Source organism: Hippocampus guttulatus, chromosome 18, assembly GCF_054856545.1.
Source record: "Hippocampus guttulatus isolate MCC_2025c chromosome 18, RoL_Hgut_1.0, whole genome shotgun sequence".
Lineage (NCBI taxonomy): Eukaryota > Metazoa > Chordata > Actinopteri > Syngnathiformes > Syngnathidae > Hippocampus > Hippocampus guttulatus.
The window spans coordinates 1,100,741-1,124,658 of record NC_141278.1 but is presented as its reverse complement, the minus strand read 5'-3'; the positions used below and the strand labels follow the sequence as shown (position 1 = coordinate 1,124,658).

The 23,918-nt window shown below is 46.6% G+C and overlaps 1 protein-coding gene across 1 annotated transcript in view; it reads left to right on the top strand.

Annotated features, from left to right (window-relative positions):
- Positions 1 to 2,624: 2,624 nt before the first annotated feature.
- csmd2 (CUB and Sushi multiple domains 2) overlaps positions 2,625 to 23,918 on the top strand; it is a 115,833-nt gene continuing 94,539 nt past the window's right edge. The window contains exons 1-2 of the mRNA XM_086136422.1: positions 2,625 to 3,416; positions 15,402 to 15,618. Of these exons, the coding sequence (XP_085992548.1) occupies positions 3,245 to 3,416; positions 15,402 to 15,618 (389 nt within the window). The 5' untranslated portion in view covers positions 2,625 to 3,244. The remainder of the gene's footprint in view (positions 3,417 to 15,401; positions 15,619 to 23,918) is intronic.

Here is a 23,918-nt window from a genome sequence, read left to right as displayed (position 1 = left end):
ATCTGGCGTCATCCAGCGTCGTGAATGGGGATACTGTCTAGACCCCGAATATAAGACGACCCCCACTTTTTCAGTCTTATTCAATGCAAAAAACACCGTCTTATATTCGGGCCAATACGGTCATAGTTCTGCGTTTTATTTCATGAAATCGTGATAACTGAGTAGCATCCAGTATAACTGCATCCTCTAGTTAGAGTTTGACATCATTTCGGCATGTTGTTTTCATCACTCCTTAAAAAAAAAAAAAGCCGCCTCAGAATGTTAGGAAGTGTTAACGGGTGATGGCAGCATGAGTCATCGATGGAGTTCATCGCGTTTGGTCCGTGTTTGAGTGAGTAACATCAATCGCAAAGATCGACAAACACAAACATCAACATGGAGTCATTCGTCACCCGCTCGAGAGCAAACCAACTTATGTAGCCTAGCAACAGCTCGGAGGCCGGCGTTATTAGCACTGCGAAGAGAGACGAATGTCGCGAGGAAGATATTTGGCCCGTCTCTGCCACTTACTCATTTACACAAGCAGACGTCAGAAGGGAACGTCGGCTCACATGCGCAAGTCCAATTTCTGTAAACCGCCTCCGCTCACGTCCCCTTAAACGTGCTTCGCTTCTGAGAGCCTCGCATTTGTAACAGCCCATCGATCAGGCTGCTCCACCAAACAATTTGGCCACTGTCTTTTGCTTTCTGCCAAGACTGGAACTTTTTTTTTTGATTGTCAATTTGTTATTTGTCCTCTTTTTGTTTCACTCTGGGATGTTGTGGCACCAGCGCTGCCAAGTGATACGTGCCAACGGTGCAGTTTCCATGAAAGCAGCTTTGCTAAGCTCGTGCCAGCCTTTTATTTCACTCGCTTTTTCCCAAAACTTAAAGAGCAGAATATTTTGGTTATTGTCTAAAGGGGTGTCAGTGTTAAAATGCACCGTTTAGTGTAATTATATGGCAGACAAGTGTCTCCAATAGTGAGCAGAAAAAATACGGTGACAAATGATATCTTCTGCTTAATACTATCTATCGCTATCGGCATTATTTTTTTGTACAAAATGTCCCTTAATATTTTCCTGTCAACTGGTTCGTCATAAAGAAATACTTTACAATACAGGCACTCCACTATTCTCGCCCTAAAACTGTCTGCGTTGCACGCCGATATGTACCCCTTCAGTTGAATACCAATGACGGTTATAAACCACTTTAAAGTGTTGCTGGGTATGCGTTTTTGCTCTATAAGCCCGTTTCCCCAACCCCCCACCCCCTTACCCCCCTAACCCCTCCAAAAAACAACATCAACAGAAACTTGGTGTTCATTAAGCAGCGGGGCCAGTGCTGTGCTTAGTTCATATAGTTTTTTTGTTTTCGGACAGCTCGTACACAGAATAAGCAAAACATTCAATTCACTGGTTCTCCCTTCCCAAAGTTGCACATGAAACGAATAAAGGACCACTTAAATCAAAGCGATGGACTATTTCCATTCGAGGCACTCAGCTGTTCTTGAAAGAGACTCTGATTTGTGGCTTTTCAACGTCACACTCAAAGATCTAAACACGGGCTCTCGCGAATTCTGGCAATTCATCTTGCGTTTTTCTCGCAGGATGTGTGAGCGGTGCAAGAAAGTTGCAAAGTTGAATCCGGTCTTGTGGGACTGTTTATGACCACGGAGGTTGGAGGCCAGTGCACATTTCATTATCCCGCACGGCGCATTGCCGAAAACTAATCATCGCGTCCATATGCAAGGGGTGGAAATGACATTCTGTTTCACCAATGGACGTTCCAGACTATTAAACGCCAATTTCACGATTAGTGAACCAGACGTGAAGGCATCTATGCTCAACCGATTTCCATTCCCGCTGAACGGAAGATAGATCAGTCAGAAATATGACCGCGTTGATGACCAATTCTTGTTGTCGATGAAATAGAACTATTGCGGCACGAGAACATAAAAACGCTCCCCGGCGTCATGACGTGCGTGAGCTGTACCAGTTCAAATATAATGAGACGCATTTTATTTTCACTTTTACAGCCATTAATAATTTGAAACATTTTATCGCCTGCTTTGCATCGGACGAGTGATCTGTGCTCGCTTCCAAAGTCCCGATTGTGTCAAGCTATGGATGCCGTCTCTAATGACTCCATAGTTTGTTCCAGAGTGTTGGATTTTACCGCATGATCACTGATCAAACGGAGGCAGTGATGTGGTCATTATGTCACGACATTTTCGCATCCAGCCAGATTGTCGCCCAAATCCTCCTCCGAGAGGTTATATAGGCTGAGAGCTTTCGATTGCTAAGGTATGCTGCGATGTCCTCAAGTCAAGTTTCTTAATGTGTGTGTGTGTGCGTGTGTGCGTGTGTGTGTGTGTGTGTGTGTGTGTGTGTGTGTGTGTGTGTGTGTGTGTGTGTGTGTCTCCCACATTAATATTCAAAGAATGCACCATGGATTGGTTATTTAACGTTATTATACTGTCTCAGACTATTTAATGGTATTACAATGGGGAGCCCACGTGGATTGAAGGGCGGCAGAGAGAGAGAGAGAGAGAGACAGAGAGAGAGAGAGAGACAGAGAGAGAAGGTCTGCAGTGTGATTTTGGCCTCGCACATAGCCGAGGCGACGCTGTCAGACGCCACATTGACCATCCTTGGAATAATTACAAATTGCCGCTTTAGTATTTATTCCTATTTTCCCCCCTGCGCACATCGAGATCCCGTCATTTCTGCGCACAGATGCTGGGCCGAGAACTTTCCGCAAGGGCTTTGATTCTGCCGTTGCCGGATCCCGAGCCTCCATCGGTGTCCGCTCATTTGTATGTGAACCGAGTTGAAGGTGGATTATCACGCCTGCAAATGCCGACTGTCTGGACCGAGATTTAGGAGCTGCGCGACCAGCCGGAGAAGGAACGCTCTGCTTTTGACGCGTTTCGTGCCTGTACGAGGAGCGGACGAGATTCTTTTTTTTTTTTTTTTCGCGTGTGGAGTCGACCAGCTTCCACTTGAAGCGTATCGTTTGGTTTGGAGATCCCCCGCTTCCCCTTGCCCCCTCCCTCGCACTCTCTTTTCCCCAGGTGTGAAATATATATATATATATCTACCCCGTTGAAAGAGACTGAGCAAGACATGGTCCAATCCGGCTGCGAGATCCGAGCCTCCTCCATGCATTGGGATTTTTCTCAGCGCCGTCACCGAGTGAATCGCCCTTTTCTGACCATCTGAGAACTATCACGATTGTGTCGCGCCCGAGAGAAAGCTTTGTCATGGACACCGCTTCGAGCCAGGACGGGACCACGGGACCCGCCAAGGGACCGGACTGCGCCCGCCAAAGAGGCGACCGGATTGGGATTTTCGCTGTCATGAGAGGGGGAGCGCGTCGGTGGAGCCGGCTGATGCTTGTGCTCTACATGGGGCTTGTGAGCGCGTCGGTGAAGGGTGAGTTGCCGGAGAAGGGCTGAAGTCATGTCAAATGCGGCAGGCTACCCCCCCCCCCCCAGCGCGCCCCCCCCCCACCCCCACATCCCACCAATACCACCACCCCACAACCACAGAGTGAATGCAGATTAGCACCGCGCACACTCATTAAAACGCATCAGGCTGCGCCTCGTGTTGCTGCAACCAACACGAAGGTTGTCAGGTGGCTGCTGCACTCAGGGGGTCCAACTATTGGGGTGATTTGGGGAAATGCGAAGCAGCAAAGCTTGAAAAATGCGTCGCGTTCACGGAACGGGGGTGGCTGCTGCTGGGTATCGTTAACTGTTGAATTGCAACAAGAGGTTCCCGGTGGAGTTGAATGGCTGTTTTCAGATAAGTGCATTTAAAAAGGAGTTGTGTTCAAATGTAAAGGTTGTTTGGAAAAACACACACGCGGCGGGTAGCTGTATTTGAAGCAAAAAAAAAAAAAAAAGAGTGCAAGCAGGCGTTCAGCACCCGTGTGTGCAGAGAGAGAGAGAGCGAGCAGAGGGGGTCCTTCTTTTCAACCCCCCTTCGCCTTCAGACGTCAGAAGATCCCCCCACTTTTTCTTTTTTTTTTCCTTTTAGTGAATGCATTCGTTCAACGGCCCTTTTTTAAAATCTTCCCCCATTTCTTTTCTCATCGTCTTGGCTCTTTCCATCATGATCTGACATGGTATTTATACTCCGCAAAATCCATGCATTGATGAGGCCCCAGCGGAATCGGTAGCGATACGCCATTGCGCTCGCCCACTCGACCAAAACTTTTTGCACATCCTCCTCAAGTGAGTTGCGTATGAGGGAATGTGTATGAGCCTCGGCGATTTCCCCGATTGAAATTCTTCCACCCACCGGGTGACCAATCTTGAGCAACCCCTTCGTTATTTGCTTTCTTTATTTTTTATTTTTTATTAAGTCTCGCGTCCTCACCAGATTTCACTGGAGAAAAGCAGACTGCCTCGCCTCTATTAACACTTGGAGGTCAGCGGATGCTGCACACCGGCATCCCTGCATGGTCGCCACCGGCAGTTGCCCCATCCCCCCGTCGAGGGGCACCAGAGCCCCACACTATGCCGAGAGGCGGCGTGACGAAAAGAGCCCCCGAGCCTCTCGTGTGCTGTCCCGTCTTGGACTCAAGCGCACACTGATCCGAACAACCGCGTGTTCGTCTGCGGGCTGTTTGACAAGCAACAGTCGAGTCGCCTCGGGTGCATCAAAGGTATGCGTTCGTCAAACGGTGTCTGACTTGAAAACAACACCGCGGAGCCTCTCCGTGTGTCTCCCGAGAGGGTTCGAGACGTGTCAAAGGGAGCTCTGGGCGATCAAAAAACAACCTTCCCGGAAGACCTGTCGCTCAATAAGCGGTAATCGAGCTCAAACCCACGAGGGGGGGAGAAGGTGAGGGCGGTGCGGGACTGAGCGGGGTTGAGTGAGGATGACGTCTGCAGACCGGAGAGAGAGAGAGAGAGGCGTTTGCTTACGCTTCATCTTGCTCTCCGTGCTTTTTTTCCACGCTGATGTGCTATGATGATGATGATGATGATGATGATGACGATGCTGATGATGCAACCGGCAGTAATGTTGGCTGTATGATTTTTTTCTTTATTTTTCGACGTCATCGCGTCGGCTCGAGTTTGCAGACCCCCCCCCCGCCCCGCAATTACAACTTGTAGCGAAAGTTGATTTTTGGTCAGTTATTCGTTCAAGGTCGCAAATGTTCACCAGGGGCTTCGCTGATAGTTTTAATGGGCCCAAAAGTTATTTTCCTTGCATGTTCAATATGGCTAAGACAAGAGAAGACAAACCGTTTGCAACCATTAAATCTGTTGGTGAACGTCCGGGCAGCGTATTTGGGATTGTTGCTGCCTTGAACGAAAAATCCCCCAAAAATTGTTTTTTGTTCCGCTCTATCTGGGCTCAGTCATTGAGCAATATGGCAATTCGGTTTTTGACCATTTTTTTCCCTCACCAAATGTTGGTCCATTTTACTTTCATCCGCTCAGTTTTCATACAGTTCACAGTTGTCTGTATTTCTATATCGTAAACTGCAGTTATCATTCATACCTCTGGGTGTCTCTAACCGATTATTTGGGTTGACATGACTTCCCGTGCGATGTATTGCTTCGGTGTTTGTACACTCGCGCTTCAGTCAGACGTTTTGGAACGGATGAATCGGCAAAAGCCAGGTCGTCGGTGGAATTTTCAGGACCACGGACAGCGCTCACAGCCAACAGGCCCAGCAAGCAGCTGCCGCTCGCGGGATCACAAGCTGGCTCTTGAAATTGGGATTTCTCCAATGTTTTCGTGGCTCTGCACCCCCAATTAGACACAGTCACACTTTAGAAGCCTATCTGACAAGATCTGATCAGATTTCTGCGTCTAATTTCATACTAAATTAGGCAAATGCGAGTCATTTAAATGAGGAAAACGCGCGAGCGGAAGTGAGCCGAAGGCAATTCTCGGTCAGACTCGGTGACATGCCATCCTTTTTACTATTATTAGCGCCTACTGTTACTCTTACTTTCATTAATCTCGTTGCTGTATCGGATCCATCAGCGGAAATCACGTTAACGTGACACTGACTGATTATGTTATTGCCGTCGGCGCGCCGTTTAAAAGCGATAACATCAACCCCAAAATTAAAAAAAAAAGTGACTCTTACTCATCATGGGAGCACACCGTTGCTAAGTCGCTATTGGTGGCAGCCTTGTGACGACATGCGACCCGCCGACTGAGATGGCCCGGAGTCCGATCATTGTCTCTAAGGCGATATTACGTTGAAAACAGAAACTTGTTGACCAGTGTAATCAGTACGCCTGTACATTTTTTTTTCTCGAAATGAAATCAACCGGAGGCCATTCAAAATAAGTAAATAAATTAAGATGAGTTTGGGGCCTATCGGTTCAAGCTGCGACAATAAACCAATTTTGTTTCCTTTTTTAATCGTGGGAGCAGCTTCAATTCCTTGCAAATTTTTGCTCTTTGTGGGATTTAGGGACCAAGCCCCAATGCATTTTTTTTTCTATTTTACCAAACGACAGCTTTAGAGATGATCATATTTTCACATTTCAGCGGTAAAATCAGAATCCAAAGTCCTTCAAATAACCTAACATCATCATGCGCCTCAAAGGATGTACTTTGACCTCCCGGAAGACATCCTGTCCGAAACTTTCTTCAACACCTCCCATATGTCCGATGCGTTTAATGGCGCCATTGCTTCAGCTCACCTCTCTCCCACCTGTCCTCCTGCTCCATTCAATCTCCAATCTGCTGCATGCTCCCCATCGCCCATCTGCTCTCCACATTCACCGCTGAGCAATAAATGCGGGGAAGGGATCTGGGAATCGGTTAACCTATCGCATTTATTCCAAAGTACGGAGTGTCCGAAATAGAGAACATATGTGCGCATGTGAGAGAGGGAGTGGGAAAGTGATGGCCGAGGCTCACGATGAAGATTTTTTTTTCCGGGAAAACACAATGCAGCCATGGGGAAACAACGATCAAGAGGAACTTTGGCTTTGCCTGCCTTTGGAGTGTTGCGTGATGATCAATTTGAAGCGCTCCTTTTTCTCTTTAGTCATAAGCAGTGTCCAATTTGGACTAACAGCAGAGTGTGTGTGTGTGTGTGTGTGTGTGTGTGTGTGTGAGAGAGCTGTCACCTTACTTGACTCTCAGATGATTAAAATGTTGACAAGCATCAGTTAGTGGGAAAGAAAAAAAAAAAAAGAGCCCATGAGCGTTTCCTCGAGTCGTACCGTTTTGTCATTCGTAATCCCACCTGCCGATGGTCATCCCTCCCCCTCTCCCGTAGCTGTCGTCTCCCTCCGCTACCGCACCCCCCCCCCCCCCCCCCCCCCCCCCCCGCTCTCGCGCTGTCATCCCTTTCCAGATGGTCCAAGCTCTGTGGCCACGCTTTGTCGCACTAATCTCCGCCACAACGGTGACTCACACACTCACAGTCGCTTACTAATTCATGCACGCTGGCAGACTCTCCCCAAAATATTCATAAGTGCATTCGTGCAGCCATTTGCTAGTATGCACAGGCCCATTGACTTTTTTACACACACGCACAGTTCAAGATTGCGAATTTAAAAGTCTGATGCCCTTTTGCAATTGACAGATTAAAGTGACACGCAGTGCCTTTAACACCACAAATAGGAACAGCACAAACAAATGTTCCTTCAGCCGGCTCCCCCATTAAGCACTAAACAATGCTATTTGACTTTAATGGATTTGCCGTCAAATCTAGATATTTCATGGGGTGAAATGTTCCGCACAACGCACTCAAAGCGGACACTTTTGTTTGTTTTTGTCTCGGAGCAAGTAAGAAGTTTCAGTGATGGGAAAGAAATGGAATCAAAGCTTTTTCTAGAAACCTTGCTTGAAGTAAGGCATCAATTATTATACATCACCCATAAGGAAATGACACTTGACCAGCACCAAACCCGAATAATCGTACTGTGGAAAACATAAAGAATTGAAACCATTCTCTGCTGCATTGTTTTTTTTTCTTCTTTTATTCAATGGATATTGTGCTGCTCCTTTTGGTGTGTAAAATGTTACACAGAGACGCAAATATACAGTACATGGCGATGTCGCAAATAAGACCAGTAAGCCACAGTCGTGTCAGTAGTTCTTCACAGAGGATAAAGAATATAATCCCGGGAGAGCAGTATTTTTATGATCTCCGTCTATATTTATTGTTTGTTTTCAAATAATAATAATAATAATAATAATACATTTTATTTATAAGCGCCTTTCAAGACACCCAAGGACACTTTACAATAACAAAAAACACAAAACAATACGGGTTGAGCAGCGGCAGCCAAAACGCGCCAGCGTTCACTCAACCCGGAAGTCAGAAAAAAAAAATAAAAAATAACCAACGCTGAGAGCGTTATAACACTGGGAAAGTTTGTTTCAGTCGTTTGTTAGCATTGGTGTTTCTCATTTGTTGTTAGCATTACATATATACTGTATATATACAGTATATATATAGTGTATATATACAGTATATATATATATATATATATATATATCAGCCTCATGGCTGCTCATATTTAAACCCGGTCGCAATTTTTGTTCAATCCTGCTCTTTAGCAACCGGAGCAAAAGATTCCTCTACGCTATTGTATGACATGATTTATTTGACCTTTGTGTTCTGCTGTGCATTCGTACCGGAATACTCGTGTTCACCTTTCCCACCACAATCTTCTCCCAGCGGACATGTTTGGTTGCTGCAGGCAGCTGGCTGATGCCGACATGTGCGACCGTTGCAATCCTCCTGTCAGAATATTTAATCTTTAGCTTTTAGCTTAGGGTAAAAATGAATCAATATGTACCTTACACTCCCCGATACATGGAAGAAAGCACTCTCAAAGACGTTGAGGTTTGGGGGGCGGGGGGGGGGGGTTGCTCCTGTTTCTGTCAGACAAGGCAATTTTTGCTAAATCCTCCCATGGAGTGGGACCGATGTAGATGCCCTGCTTGTCTTGTAAAGATGCAGAGCTGAGGAAAATGGCTTTCGTTGGCTTCCTGACTTTGGCTGCTCTTATCTGACCGCAATGATCCGGGAGATAGCAGATTAGATCCAGGGCAGGTTACTTGTCCTTGTCTTTGTCTTGTTACTTTCCTGTGCTGTTTCTCTTGACATCCAAGCACGACGCAATCGCTCTGAGGTCTTTTTTGTTGTTGTTGTTGGAATGGTGCAGCGCATTTGCGTGGAGTTCATTTGCGGCATTTGTCGTCCAGTTGCGGTACCTTCAATGTGCTCTCAAGAGAGAGTGTGATCAAACAGCAGTAGCTTTAAAAAAAAAAAAGAGCTATATCTTTAAACCCCGTGCGCTATAAAGCACATCCAAATAAAGAAGTTCACTCTCGCTGGAAATAGATCTTGTCATGATAGCAAAATCTAACTCAAAAGAAGAGCTTGTGTGGGCTCATGCCGCTGAATTGGCTTTGTTTTGTACTGCTCCCTCCCACAGCCAGAGAGCCACACGCAAAAGCCTTCTCGGAGACACTTGGTTCTGAATCGAAAGGTTAACGCGATCCACGCTAAGTTGAATGCGCTGATTGATCATGTACTTCCCAGACATCTCTCGGTGATGGATGGAATCGTCCTGATGGGGCACTGGTGACCTGGCCTTTAGAACTCGTCTCCCTCTTGTGTTTAATATCTAACAGTTACGAGAATGACCCCACTTTCCTTCTCTTGGCGCTTTTCTATGCGGACACTAACATGCTCCAAGACCGTGTTGCTCTTAAGCACTCTGTGCCTTTATATTAGGAGGCGTTTTGCTGTATTCCTGACGGTTTGACATCTACTTTCTTTCCCCATCGAATGGAGGTGGCTCCCCTCATGGCCTTTAAGACAATTCAAGGACAGCTATTATTTGTACTGTACGTCGAGGTGAGCTTCAAAGCGGCATTCTTTCGGTGCGGTCTGATTGTGGGGAAGTCTATGGAGGACGTGACCACACAGCTCAATTGATTTGTTGGTGCAGTAAACATTTTCCTATCAGCGTTTATGGTCTCAGTCATGACTATCAAGTCTTCGTTTGGCACGTCATTAAATTTGGGTTTGAGAATTACGGCTCCATTTACAAGGGGATCGTTCGGCATGAAGCTGGAAATGCTTGAGGCGCTATCAAGCGATGGCCCTTTGTAGAGCCAATCGGGCGAGACTCGCACATATGCTACAAAAATTCAGACTTTCTATGTATTGCCTCTTCCTTTTTTTTAAAGGGGAATCACTGTGATTGCACGATAAAGGGGGTCACCAAGTTCCCACCCCGCGACGGCCAACTTTACATCCTGCGCAAGTGGAGATCTTGCATGGCTTTTTAACTGTACTTTGCGCGCGGCGATCTTTCGCCGTAGGCAACCGCCAGTGCCGTCGACATCCGGGAGACTCCCGTTCAAACGTGAGAGACGATTTCAGCCTTCACAGACGGACAGAGAGAGGGATTTGCTTCCGTTTACCGGGCGATGTGCTCAGGATCGCGCCGTGCCTCCGTGAGTTACGGCTGGAGGAACAACAATCGACCGAGTCGAACAGTAGCGTTGCTAAGCAACGGAGGGGAGTCCCACGTCGTACAGTGCGTTCGTAGGCAAGGTGGCGGCGGCAGTTCGCTTCCCACCCTTCGTCGTAACGGAGGCCTTTCGGCTATTTTGTGGGAAAAATCAGGTTGTTCTAATGACGTGTACGTTCTAAAGGTGTTCGTTGTAATCAAAATCGGCGAATAGATAATGAATGATGTGAAATCGGGACTTGAGGTAAAAATGTCAATGAGGTACGTCGAAACGAGGTTCGACTGTACCACGGAGGCCATGCGACTCTCTGCACTGAGTTTAAGTGCACGTAGCCTTCACTTTACGAATAGCATTTTTTTCCCCCTTTGCCATCATCACCACAGTGATGATGCTAAATGTGAGGAGAGGGAAAATCAGCTGCTAATTGACTTCCACTCTTGACTTCGGTGTCACACGAGTAGGGAGGGTTTATGCATTTGGTTGTGCAAAATGTGTCTGTGTGTGCGCACGTGCGAGTGAGTGAGTGAGTGTGCGCGCGCCACATGAAGTGTTAAGGCGGACTGCGGCACTAATAAATAATTGAAAGAAGGGATTTGTCTTCATATGTGTGTTCTGCGGAGGTTTTATTTTTTTTGGCTCGTCGCCATGGCAACAACATGCATCTTGAATGAAGGGAGCCATTAATGAGGCGTCTTGAACTGCTCCGTGCATTAAGCTTGTGCGCGTGTCTTTTCAAGAGGATTTACAATTTGTTATAGTGATAAAAAAAAAAAAAAACACTCCCACAGAAACAGGGGTCTTTGTGAAAGTGTGTGGGGGGGGGGGGATCATCAAGTCTAACATGCCTTTGACTCTGAAAGGCCTGTTTTTCTGTTCATCATCTTTAAGCTTTGTGCGTGGGCTGCCAAGGAGCGCTGGTTGTCATTGCAGCGCACACGAAAACAAAACAAAAAGAAAAAAAAAACAAACACGATGCTGCTCAAGTGGCATAATGAGGAGAAATAATACTACGACTGACTCTCTTTCTCTAGGACGCTTCCGTAAATTGGGAGGCGGGCTTCTTGGCTGGTACTGCTAGTTAAAGATGACCCAGCTGGAAGGGAAAAAAAAAAAAGAAAAAAAAAGAAAAAAAGCTTCCACACCAGATTTAGCCATGGCATTTAAATGTGAAATTCCCGCTACTGCTCGCTTGATATCCAAATGTACAGCTCTGCAATTTTCAAGAGTATTTTAGATACTGTGTTCTGGTGTGACACATGTTTGCATCTTGCGATATTTCTTCCGTCAAAATAAAGCCACAAGTCAGCTGTGTCTTGAAATGTGTTTTGAAAATGCAGCAGTTTGCTCCTTATCCGGCATAAACGGTGTGCAACCGGATCATAATTGCTTTGCAAACACGGTGCCAAGTATTGAATTCACGCCATGGCTGGACTCCGGAGCAGCGGAGAGGGCGTTCAACCGAGTGACAAATTACGCATCTTTATTTGGCAGTCGAAAGGACAAGTCTGGGCTTGGCCAGGAGAACGTTACCTGCCTGGCATTGTGCCTGTTAAAGTTTAGTGGTGAGAAAAATGGCCCTTTTTGTGGGCTTCTCCATTTGAGCCAGTGAATGGAACTCTTACTAAGGCATTTTGTCAAAGATGCTGCTTTTTTTTTTTTTTCTGGAAAACACGTCCTCTGGTGTGATACGGCTCCAGTTCACAAAGCAAGGCTCATAAAACGCATGATTGGATGAGTTTGGTGTGCGGAGAGAGCTCAACCTGTGTCAAAACCGGTTGCCTCAGACCTCACAAGAGTTTTTTTTTTTTCTGAATGAATGGACAAACAGTCCCAAAGACTCACCTCTCGACTCAAGTCATATCGCGCTTTCCCAACTGCCGCAGTTGTCCCAAAATACAAATTAATAATAAGACAATCCACAAATGGCAAACCACACACACACATCGGCGCTTTGTATTGAACTCAACTCTCCAGTCTTCACATTTAGCAGCGTAATGAAAACACCTTCCAAAAAAGAAACTCGATTGCCGCCGGCCGTCAAACTAAACATAAAACGGGGAGATTTACACTTTGCGGATTTCAAACAAAGGCATCATTTTGAATGTCCACGAGCTTGATGCTGACTCACATTGCAAAACACCATGGAAACGCTAATGAATAGCATCTTTTATGGTGATGTTGTCATGCGATCAGCGACATCCAGTATATTTGAATACAACAATCAACGTGATGTCATCAACGCGCATGTCCTGTAGGTGCGAATGCTGTCCGATGGTGTTGTCCACATCATATCATGACACAGTCGTCTGAGCCTCACATCACATCATCTGCCGGTACCTTGACTCGATCTGCTAAGATTCGATGACAAACTGCCGTCTCGCCGCAAATATCACCGCTGGTCACGTGTGCCCTCAGCTGTGAAGGACAACACGATGCTGAAAATACCTTTTGTTGACGTTCATCTTGCCGACATTGTTCTCCCCCCCACGTTGACCTTCACACCAAGCGCCGCCGTCGTTCATTTTCATTTCTTCCAATCTGCCACTTTTCAATTGCCTTCCCATTTGTCTCTTCATACAAGCTCCAGGATTCCCGTCCTGTAAATTCCACCGTTTGACAACTTCCTTCCGCCTTTAAACCCTCGTTCTCCTCCGCTCCTTCTCTCCTTCACCGCACCCTGACGTTGCGCAGCGCAGCGCGGCGGCTGTAAATTCGTCAAAAGTGTCGCAGCACACAGCGAACACCACGGCGCTCTCATGGCGCACACAATCAACATACAAGCAAAGGCCCGGAGTGCTTCTCAGGCAAGGTCACACCTTTCCCCGAGCATCCATTTGGCAGCGTGCACACGCCGGAGATGTTTTGGCGCCAGCCGCAGAGTAGCCCGCGGCGCAGAGACCAACCCCGTGAATGATGAAAGCGACTATCTGTTGAAAGTAGCCATTCACGGCGCAGCGCTAACACCCGAACGCAAACGCGGTGAGCGCATTTTTTTTTCCCTCTGTTTGTGCAACGTGAGAAGCTCTGGCATTCAACTTTGCAACACAGCCACACTTGACTTAAATGGCATCTTATGAGGGCTGACTGCTGGCCAGGCGCGTCCCTTTAAATCTGCATTGAGGGCCTTCGCTGTAGGTCAGCAGCCCCCAGCAGCTAATTTCATAATGCACCTCAGGTGAAGTTTCAATTATTCATCCCATGCCCTGAGTGCTGGTTGTTTTAATCAAAGGCTCTCGGCTTTCAAAGCAAGACAGAGTAGCATCGCAAGGCCTCGCTATATATTTGGACACACGGGAAAGGACATTTTGTAAAACATTAGAATATATATATATATATTTATGTTCTCTGTTATATAGCGACCAAACAAGAAAACTCGCACGAATGGCAACGTCGTTCCCCTTGGTGTTATTTATAAAGTATATGAATCCTGTTGAGAGTCAGAGGTGACTTTGGGCAAAGGGAACAAGACAAAGCAGTCCTACACGCAAGCATGAGGAGAGCACGCAAACCCTCCAGAGAAAAGATCCAAATCCAGAACTTCTGGACTTCAATCCAAGTCATCTGTGTTGCGTATCATTTCAAGACCAAAGGACCTTATTTTATTTTTATTTTTTTTTCACGGTTTGTGGCCGTTCATGAAGTGTTGGGTTTCCCGGCAGAGAATAAAGTTCCCGCCGTCAGATAAGCGAGTAAGCGAGCACTTTAAAACCATTTACTTACTCTTTAAGCCAACATTGTGTGTCAGTATTGATTCTAAAGCTGGCCACCCGGCGCATACGATTAAGCTTTGAAATATCGTATTTATTTAAGTTTTCCTGAGCCTGCAAGAACACGTGCTTCTTAATCCCATTTTGCGAGCGCAAATAATGTCCCTCTCTGGATTTCTGTTCCATTTCTTCTCTCTGGAATTTTGCGGTAGGGTAAAATTCATCACTCGTGATAATAAAAAGATGAAAAAATGCCTTGTCATTCGTGCCCAAATCTACTATTGACTATTTACAAGGGGTTCGCCGCCTAGTCTGACCTCATTCGACCCTCCGTCAGGCTGCTTGTTTGAGCAATTGATTGGTCTGATGGAGGCTCGTAATCAAGGGAGCTTACTGAACTAACTGGGTGAATGAAAATAAGTTAGAGGTGGATGTGGAGGTTTTATGTGGATATTAGTATTGACCTGATGTTAATGGGAGGGTAGCTACTGACTTGCTGGGACTATTTCAAGGCTTTCATGAAAATAAATAAATGAATAAAACACGGTGATTGATTGCTTTGGTCTTTTTTTTTTTTTTTTAGGTGGTTCAGTGAAGAGGAATCTGAGTTCCCTCAAGCAATAACCAAACCAAAATTGGGCATTGTTAATTGTGTTTTATAATGATAAATGGACAAAGATTTTGGGAAAATGCAAAGACTGTGGGCTATATTTTCGTCGCCACCGTACGTGTGCCCGGCATAAAAACAGGGCACCACTTGGCTTTCGTGACCAGGCAAGTCTAGCTTACCGTGTACGGTGGACTGTGGGCGCCCACCCCCCTCGCCCGGGTGCACCTGAGAATTTTATGACAGAATGTAGACGAGATATAACAGCGGACAAAAGCAGGTCTAAGTTGTGGTGCAGGTGTTCAAACGCGATTTTGCTGGATTTGATCAAGGCAATGGCGGGTTTGTGTGGCAGATGTCGTCGTATTCCGTTCATGAATATCGCAGCGTGTATCGTTAATCATCAATGAAATCGATTCAGAATTTGTATTTATTTATTTTTTAATGTGTGAGGACCATTTTCTTCACATAACCGGAATCATGGAATTTGACGCATATTGCAGCCATTTCATGTCCATCTCCGTTCTTGAATTGAAAGTAGTGACTTTGATGTGTTGTCTGCACTTGTCGATTCAGCATACCCAATTAAAAACCTGGTTTTCTTTTGTTTTCCCTTTCCAGCTCAGAACTGTAGCGACACGCTGCACAGCCCCAATGGGACGATCGAGAGCCCTGGCTACCCTCACGGCTATCCCAACTACGCCAACTGCACCTGGGTGATTGTGGCAGCCGAGCACAACCGGATACAGCTGGTCTTTCAAGGCTTTGCCCTGGAAGAAGACTTTGACATCTTGTCCATTTATGACGGGCCGTCCAGTCCCGGGAACCTGCGGACAAGGTAGCTTTGTTGAACTTTTTAATCTTTTTAAATTCCTTTTAAAGATGCACCCACGGTCCTGCTATTCACTGGCACGCTAATGCTGTTTGGGATGTTATTGCCTGCAGATGTGGCAGTAGTTTATGTGTCATGCATTATGTGTGTGAATGAGAGTCCGGTTCCTTTCTTGATTTGTAGAAGCTATATGACTGTTTTATTGAATGCCCCTCCATTTTTTTCTTTGTCCGTTTGGTACATGATAAGACTGAACATGGTAACCAATCCATTCTTTTCTTGTGCGCCACTTACGGATGACGTCATTTACAAGTTGCCGCGGATGCGTTCATGATCCGTCCTCTTTGTTTTGCATTCAACTTGCTACACACTGAATTTGGTCGGAAAAGAGGGAGAAATGCGAGAGGGTGCATGAAGACGCAAACAATCGATCTCGGATTGCTCAATCACAAACTGTGACGAGATCCCAGATGGACGCCGTCACTGCTGTGATAGGCACAGGAAAATTAGAATTACAAAATGATCATTTTAGCTTTCTTCACATTTCAAACGTTTGGTTTTTTTCCCATATTACTAAAGTATTGGTCTTTTTGTTTTCTCAGCAATACTGTCCTCGGTATTATTAAACTTTTAGTATTATCAGCTTTGCTTCTAGAATTGACCGACTTATTTTTGAACTTGTGAAACACTCATCTATGAGCCCTTGGTTCGTGGAAGTCGACGCTGGGCTTACTTATTTACCATGCGAATATTCGATGAGTATTTTTGAAATCCCAGCATTCGTGCGGTTGTGAATCCTTTCACCTCTCCTGCGTCATCTCTCCCACGCCGACCCGACGCGTTCCCTGTTCTTAAAGCCCTCAAGAAAACCCGCGTGGAAAAATTGATCTTCGCAGTTTGAACGATGTTTCTGATTCACAGCCAAGCTCATGGTTACCGTTTCCCCGCTCGCTTTCGTTTTCCTCCTCTCCCTCTGTGTCGCCGTTGCCCTTGTTGGCTGGAATTTGAGATGAAATACGTTTATGGATTTGTGTCGTGCTGTTGTCCTTCTCACCTCTTCAGTGTTAGAGCACTTCGGTTTGTTGTGAATGGATACTCCAGTGGGACAAAAGTGTCCAGCAGTCTCGTTCCAAATGGCTTTGAAAGGTCTGCAGATTGAGGCCACGGAGGCCTCGATTTTGTCTGGATTTATCGCCCTTTTTGTAGCCGTTGATAGTCAGTTGTCTGCCCGCCGCTTTTCCTCCTCCTGCAATCATGTTAAGAAGATAGCTGCTGGTTTGCTCTCCCGTGTTTGGTTTGCGATACATGGAGAGTCTCGCGTACGTAGCCTGGAAGTAAATGGTGGAAGGTTTTGCCGAGAGTCAATTTGCATGCTCAACTAGTGAGCCGGGAAGCGCACGACATGTTTAGGTCTGTGTGAATGGGGTCGTGAAATGAGTTTCAAAAGGAGAAGAAAAAACATGGCGATTGCTCAGTGGGCAGCGTGAGGGCGTTTTCTTTTCTCAAGTGTCACGGTGTGGTGAATAAATAGTGGCGGTTGTGTCAGGGGCTTTGCATTATCCCAGTGAAGTGGCGTTTCGGCCGCATGATTCATTTCTCCCTCGCACCTTGCCGTTCCGCTTCCAAGACGGGCCCAATGTTGAAGTTGGATCATTTCGCTGCTCTTTGTGCGCTCTCATTTGCTGTGGGTGCCACGTGTCATTTTCTTTCCATCTCTCTCGAGTCTTTTTCTGTGAATTGTCTGTCACACTCTCACTCCTCTCCCCGTCCAATCCTTTTAAAAGCTCTTTTAAAGCCTGTTCCGAGGCTGTTGATTTGGATTCAGCTTCCACACCGTGACGTTGTATTTACATCGCAAGGAGTTGTCCGAAAATAGTGTTAAAGTTATGGAAAGTTTCATTTCAATCGACGTCCCCCGTAAATGTCAAACGAGGACATTACCGACTTGACTGAATGTTGATTCAAAGCCAACAGAACCATTTGGGAATGCGTCTTAATTTTAAGCATCGCCCGCGTCCGACAGCTTCATGTCGACAAAGCCATCTGACTTGGAAAAACGCAATCCAGGAAAGTATTGGAGTGCACAGCAGAGTAGGCCAGTGATAAAGCTGGAGGGACACAAGCCGTCGCGACAAAGACAAGAAGGTCCCTGACACCTTTTATCCGTCACTCTGACTACAAACATCGGAGGTCTTGCCCCCCCCCGCCCCCCCGGCGACTTCCCACCCAGACGGACTTTGACGACTGCGACCCCGACGTCTCGACAGTGACTCACGTTTGACATTTGTCCCCAGAAGTGCTCATGACCCCCACCGCCCTGGTCACTGACTAAAGCGGTCAAACCGCCGCTGTTTTGCCTTGTTAAGGAACGGAGATATGATGGTCCCCGCTCCTGCTTGTGCTCACACACGCACTCTGACGAGTCTGTGCGCTGCAGAAAGACTTTATCCAACAGCTGCTTCCAACAGACAGCATGCTCGCAGAGCGTGGTTTCAAGTTGAACAATACGAAAACTGTGGAATGCAGAGTTAATTCTTAAGTCCGAGCTGGTGAACGATGTGTTGGCGTCCGTTTGATGCGGCAAGTGGCAAAGGGGAGGCGGAGGCGGCGGCATCGGGGCTGACATAGTTTTAGCCCGCAGACTGGATTGGATGTAAATAAGGATCACTGGCGCATGGTGCTGGGAGCGGCATTGACACTGCAGTCAGCCTTGGAGCTTTGTGAGTGCACCCTGTCAAAATACGAGCTCGCTGGACCACGTGGGAGAAATCGAGACTTGATGTGCGTGTCATGGGGACGCAAGCAGGGTTAGGGAAGGAGTGCGTGGAGCAACGTCTTGTGTGTGCCTGGTGCGCGCCGACGTCACCGCCGCTACCCCTTTTCCACACAAAACAAACTTGGTGCTTGTTCGGCGCTTGGGCGAACTCTGTGTTTCGTTGGTGCCTAACAGGTTATTACAAAGATATATTATGGCATCACTGCGAGGCGGCCCCTCGCGTTTCCCCGTAAGTACTCGGCTAACATGGCCACTCACCCAAAAGTATTTGTCATGCTGGTGAGGTAGAATCAGAGCATTTTCAAAGGATCACTCTCATCTCTCAACGTTTCCAGACGCCTAAGCGCAAATCAACACTCCCGCACAACAAACTGTTGGATTTATGGTTCCTTTGAGCCACCCGCTGAAAACAGAGGGGGGCGTGGAAAGACTGATCGTTTGTTTTGCGTCATCTCGGAGGAGTGACGAAAAGTCGAATGAAGCCGAGATTTGCGGCTGTTGGCTCAATCGTGAGGCAGAATTTTTGTTCTCAGATTGTAGAAATGATCAAACCGATGGCCGTGAATTTAGACGCCACATCGCACATGCTATTCAATTGCGCATATTTGCTATTGACGCGCCCCCCTGCCCCCCGGGGAACTATCAAGCGTTTTCATGGAATGCACTTCACCTGCAGAAAAAGAAATGAAATGTTTTCCAGCAGAGGTTCAAGAAAACAGCAAGCACGGATGCGCCGTGACCTGCGACTTTAGGGGTCGTTCTCATGAGTGGAAGGAACATGCTCCTTTATTCCCCTGAAACGCTCAACTCTGAAAATGTAAAGACGATGGTTTCCAAGTAATTTTAGTTGGCCTTCTAACCCTTTTAACCTTGTTTCAAAATGCATGAGGGATTCACGCAATTGTCGAAGCAAGACACAAACAAAAGTTTCAGCACATGTACTGTATATGATTTCACCGCTTGTGTGGTTTGGTGTTCAAGATGCATCTGGAAAAGAAATAGATGGATTTTAAATGGCATACATGCATGCTGTCTTGGCATGCAATCCAGACGGTCATCGGCCCATTGCTTTGCCTAGTGATTGCATTTCTTGGACGTCACGTGTTGACCAAGGAATCTGCGATGTATTCTTTTTTTTCCTGATCTGGCCTCTTTTGCCGCCAACATTGTCTTGAACAATATAGTACTACCCGGTGGAGTTGTCACATTAGCGGATTTTGCCCCGAGCCGATAGCACGGTGGTTCTGGTTGCGACCAAGTGGAGCGCTCCGTTTTGCCGAAGTTGCTTCAAAGCACAATTCATCAAAAGTCGGTTCCGCACAATTCAGCGCTCACTTGAAATAACGAGCACGGCCTGCCTAGATATTATACAGCGTAACTACATCGAAAAATAAAACACATTTTAACTTGTGCATCTCAAAAAGCTTTCGCCTGAGAAATGAATGGAAAGCCCTTCACATTTTTCAGCATCTCCCTCTTTCACACTGTAGCCATCATACCCCCCCCCCCCCACCCCCCACACTTTTGATTTCACCCTTTTGCCTTTCTGGGCTCTCTGAGTCATCAATCCACATCCCTCCAACTAGGGATCCAAACGGCTTGTGAAATGTGATCATCTTTCAAGTACAATAGCTCTGCAAATCCACCCAGCACCCTAACTGTGGCCAAAGGATACGACTGCCATGTAATGAGGACGCTTGCGGCGCCACCAAGGTCAAGATCAACACACCAGATTCTGTTGTCAACATCACTGGGATTTCAAAGAACTCGAGAACAAATCATTCCAAAAGCTCAAAAGACATTCCTAGCCTTGGCTCCTATAGCGATTGATGACGACAATAGATCCGATTATTTTGGCCCAGCCCCAAAAGTTGCATTCGAACGCCATTGGGAGGTTTAGAGCTCTGAAAGGAGAGACTTGTTAGGTGCACTGTGATTTACGTTTGCGACAGTCGTTGGTTTGAGCCTGCACCGAATTCAAGATCAGCACTGACCGTTTTCTAGCTTCATGCATGCAGAGCCATGTCTCCCCCCCACCCACCACATTTCATCCTTGTCATTATCTTCTCACATTTCCTTTGCCGTCTCCTTTTCTTTTCTTGCTGCTGTTTGATCAGCTATGCCCCATGGAAAGCAAAGAAGTGCGCTGCTCCGAAAGTAAATTACACCGCTAGGAACTCCATCGGTCACTGTGTCCCTGTTGTCCCTGCAGGATAATCGGATCTTATAGCCACCCTTGTTTGGAGTCTATTATTGGTGTCCCCCTATGAAAGGAAACTGAACATCACAGCGTGCGCGATAATAATGGTGGCATGCCAAATTCATAGCTCCGTGCTGAGTTAGAGACATTGAAGACCTTCACCAGCACGTTTGCAACCATGCTTCATTCAGCGGCAGTAAATTTGTTGGCTTGGAGAAAAAAAAAATACAGGTTTCTCACCAACAAGCGGAGAACACAAACCGTAATGCCAATGGACGAAGGCATGAATGCCTGCATGTCAACCTGCTCTTGAGAAAGGAGAGTGCTTGGCTTTAGCCAGCTGCCCAAAATGAAAGAATTTGGATTGAACAACGGCACCAATATGCCAGTCCAATTTAGAAAATACTGTCCAGTTGAACACCCAAGTTTGAGATTGTTGGCTCAAGATAAGGAGCCAGGAGCCAGGGGGCCCAAGTCTGCAGGACGGGATGTACAGGGGCCACATGGACCAAACACCATGATTTCTGTCTTCATTGAACTTCAAGAAATGTAGTGCCATCCAGGTCTTGATTTCCTCCAGAAAGGATGAAAGTGGCGTCTTTTTTGCTCAGTGGGAAATAGATCTGTCAGTCATCTGCATCGCAGTGGAAGGAAATACCAGGGAGCAGATACAGTTAGAACAGCAGAGGCCCCAGAATTGAGCCCCGTGGAGCACCACACGACAGTGGGGCAGCTCGTGACTCAGAGCGACCAAGGCTAACACAAAAGGTTCTGTCCACTAAATAGGACCTAAACCACTCAAGGGCGCGACCGCCAATGCCCACAATGTGCTGCAAATGAGCCAACACAATACTGTGACCCACTGTATCAAACGCTGCAGTTAAATCCAATAAAACCAGACACCCACAGGCTCCAGTAGCTTTTGGCATGACACGCTAGTTGCAGAACCAACACGTCTTCCCTGTTGCCTCGCTTTTAATCAGGTCTCTTTCGTCTCAATTTTCGCACCTTGTTCATTTGATGAATCATAATGCATCACTATTGCTCTCCACTGACGCACTGACAGACACCCGGTTAATGCTGAACAAACAGATGGCATGTCTCTCGGCAGATCACCATCAAAAGCTGTGCCGCTCACCTGCTCAGATGAGTCACGCGACTTTCAATCAATGTTATTCCCCCCCCGTAATTGTTTTCTCCCCAAGGATTATTGCAAGTTGATTGGGGTGGAACAAGAGACATGCAAACGCCATCTCATTTTATTTGCCAGCCTTTATTTGTTTACCGCATGATTAATTGATATGTCTGAACAAGGACGGACACAATCCAATGCGATTGTTTGTGCGTAGCCTCACTCGGAGAAAAAGAAACCGCATATTTATCGGTTCTGTCCGGATGTTTGATTAATGCATTGCTCGAGCGCTCCATCACGATAAATTGTTGGAATTTCTGCACTCAAATCTGTTGATGGTGACCACCCATCCGAGGTCGAACGCCTTCAATCCTGGCAAATAGTGGATATCCTGGAAGTATAAACGATTCATTCCAGGGATGGGGACCTGCACCATTCAGTATGTCTCATTTACTAGCCTCCTTCAACTGACTGCATATGCTCGGCGTATTGCCTTCAAGGCAAGTAGACTGCTGACCAAATGCATCTGGCACCACGGCATTGCGACATACTGTTGATGAAATGCAGACACCCAGAGAGGAAACCACACACGACTCACTCACTGACCAGCTGATGCTCCGCATTGGGCATGCGCGTGTGTGTGTGTTTGTGCCTGCGTTACTCCTTGATATAAATCTTTAACTCTGAGGATTAATACTTGCTCAAAAGGATCACTGGATTGATGGATGGATAGATTGACAGTATAATAAATGGATGTAGGAAAATGTAAGGATGGATGGATGGATTTGGAATGATGGATAGATAGAAAGATGGAAAAAGTGACGGGTGGATCGATACACCGAGAAATCAGTGGATGGAACAATGGATGGATGAAGGAATGGATCGAACAATAGATGAATATACGGACGGATGGGTGGATGGATACACTGATAAATCAATGGCTGGGTGGATTGGTTCTGAGAAAACATTGATGGATGGTTGGGATGGATGGATATTAGCATACACGAAAAGAGGAATCATGAAGTGCTGTATGGATGGATGGACGAATAGATGGTTTGAAGAAAAGTTGGATGGATGTGTTGAACAATGGATGGATGGTAGGGCAGTGCATGAATGATTGATGGATTGTTGGCTAGATTGATAGAGCAACGGATTGATGGTAGGACAGATGAAAATATGGATGTAAGGGTTGCATAATGGTTGCATGGATGGATGAAGAATTGGATGGATGGGTCAACAACCCGTCTATAAATGAAGGGGAGTGTCGCAATGACAAAAACAGTCCACAATTCCAATTTGGATGATGAGACAAAGGCAGACATCTCATTGTAAAGTCCATGGAGAACTTATCGCTTGTGAAGCTGTGCAATCCTCTGGAACCCCTCATTCACACTCTCTTCACATGCATGCGTGAGCCCATTAATTCAGCCGTTGATGACTTTTGCAATTTTGCTAAGCAAATGACAAAATACTCAGGAGTGCGTCGCCGCCAATGAGTCAGACTTTTCCCAAGCCGCGTACAATTCACCGGTTGGGGAACTGCACTTGCTCTAATTCCACACCGTGCTCTCCGTTACGTTTCCCTTCACTCTGCTTTTTTTTTTTTATCGCCGCGGCCCCCAACTCCGCCAAACACCCCCTTCCTCACCCCCCACCCGTCCCTGTGGAGAAACCGGTTCGTTAATGACTCGGCTGCAATTCGTCTCTCAGTGGGCGCCCACTGCGGTTGATTATCTCGCCATCGGCACTCCGCACCAGTGACGTCGGGGGAGACTCGCCCGCCGCTCAGCCGCCGCGCACAAACAACTAGCGATGTCACGCAATTATGAATATTGACGAGCCGCTGCATGCGACGGTCGGCCGCTCTTGATGGAGGAAGAAAGGAATCCTTTTTCTGAAAAGTTCTTTGAAACATTGATGAGTTGTGCAACGGGCAGGGAGCCGCGCCTGAGTTTTACAAATTCTTCTCGCCTGCAGCTACAATCAAATTCACCTTTTACTGCGTGAAGCCGCATGCCCTGCGGCCCTTCGGAGCGTGATGATGAGTGGTGCCAAATTAAAAAGAAATAAACATTTCAAATACAGAAACGGGGTTAAAAACCCCGCAGGACCACAAATGAGTAGTCTTAAAATATTTGCCTAACTTAAGGATTCACCAGAAAGAATTCTCGCTTGAACCTCATCAGTTACATCAAAGC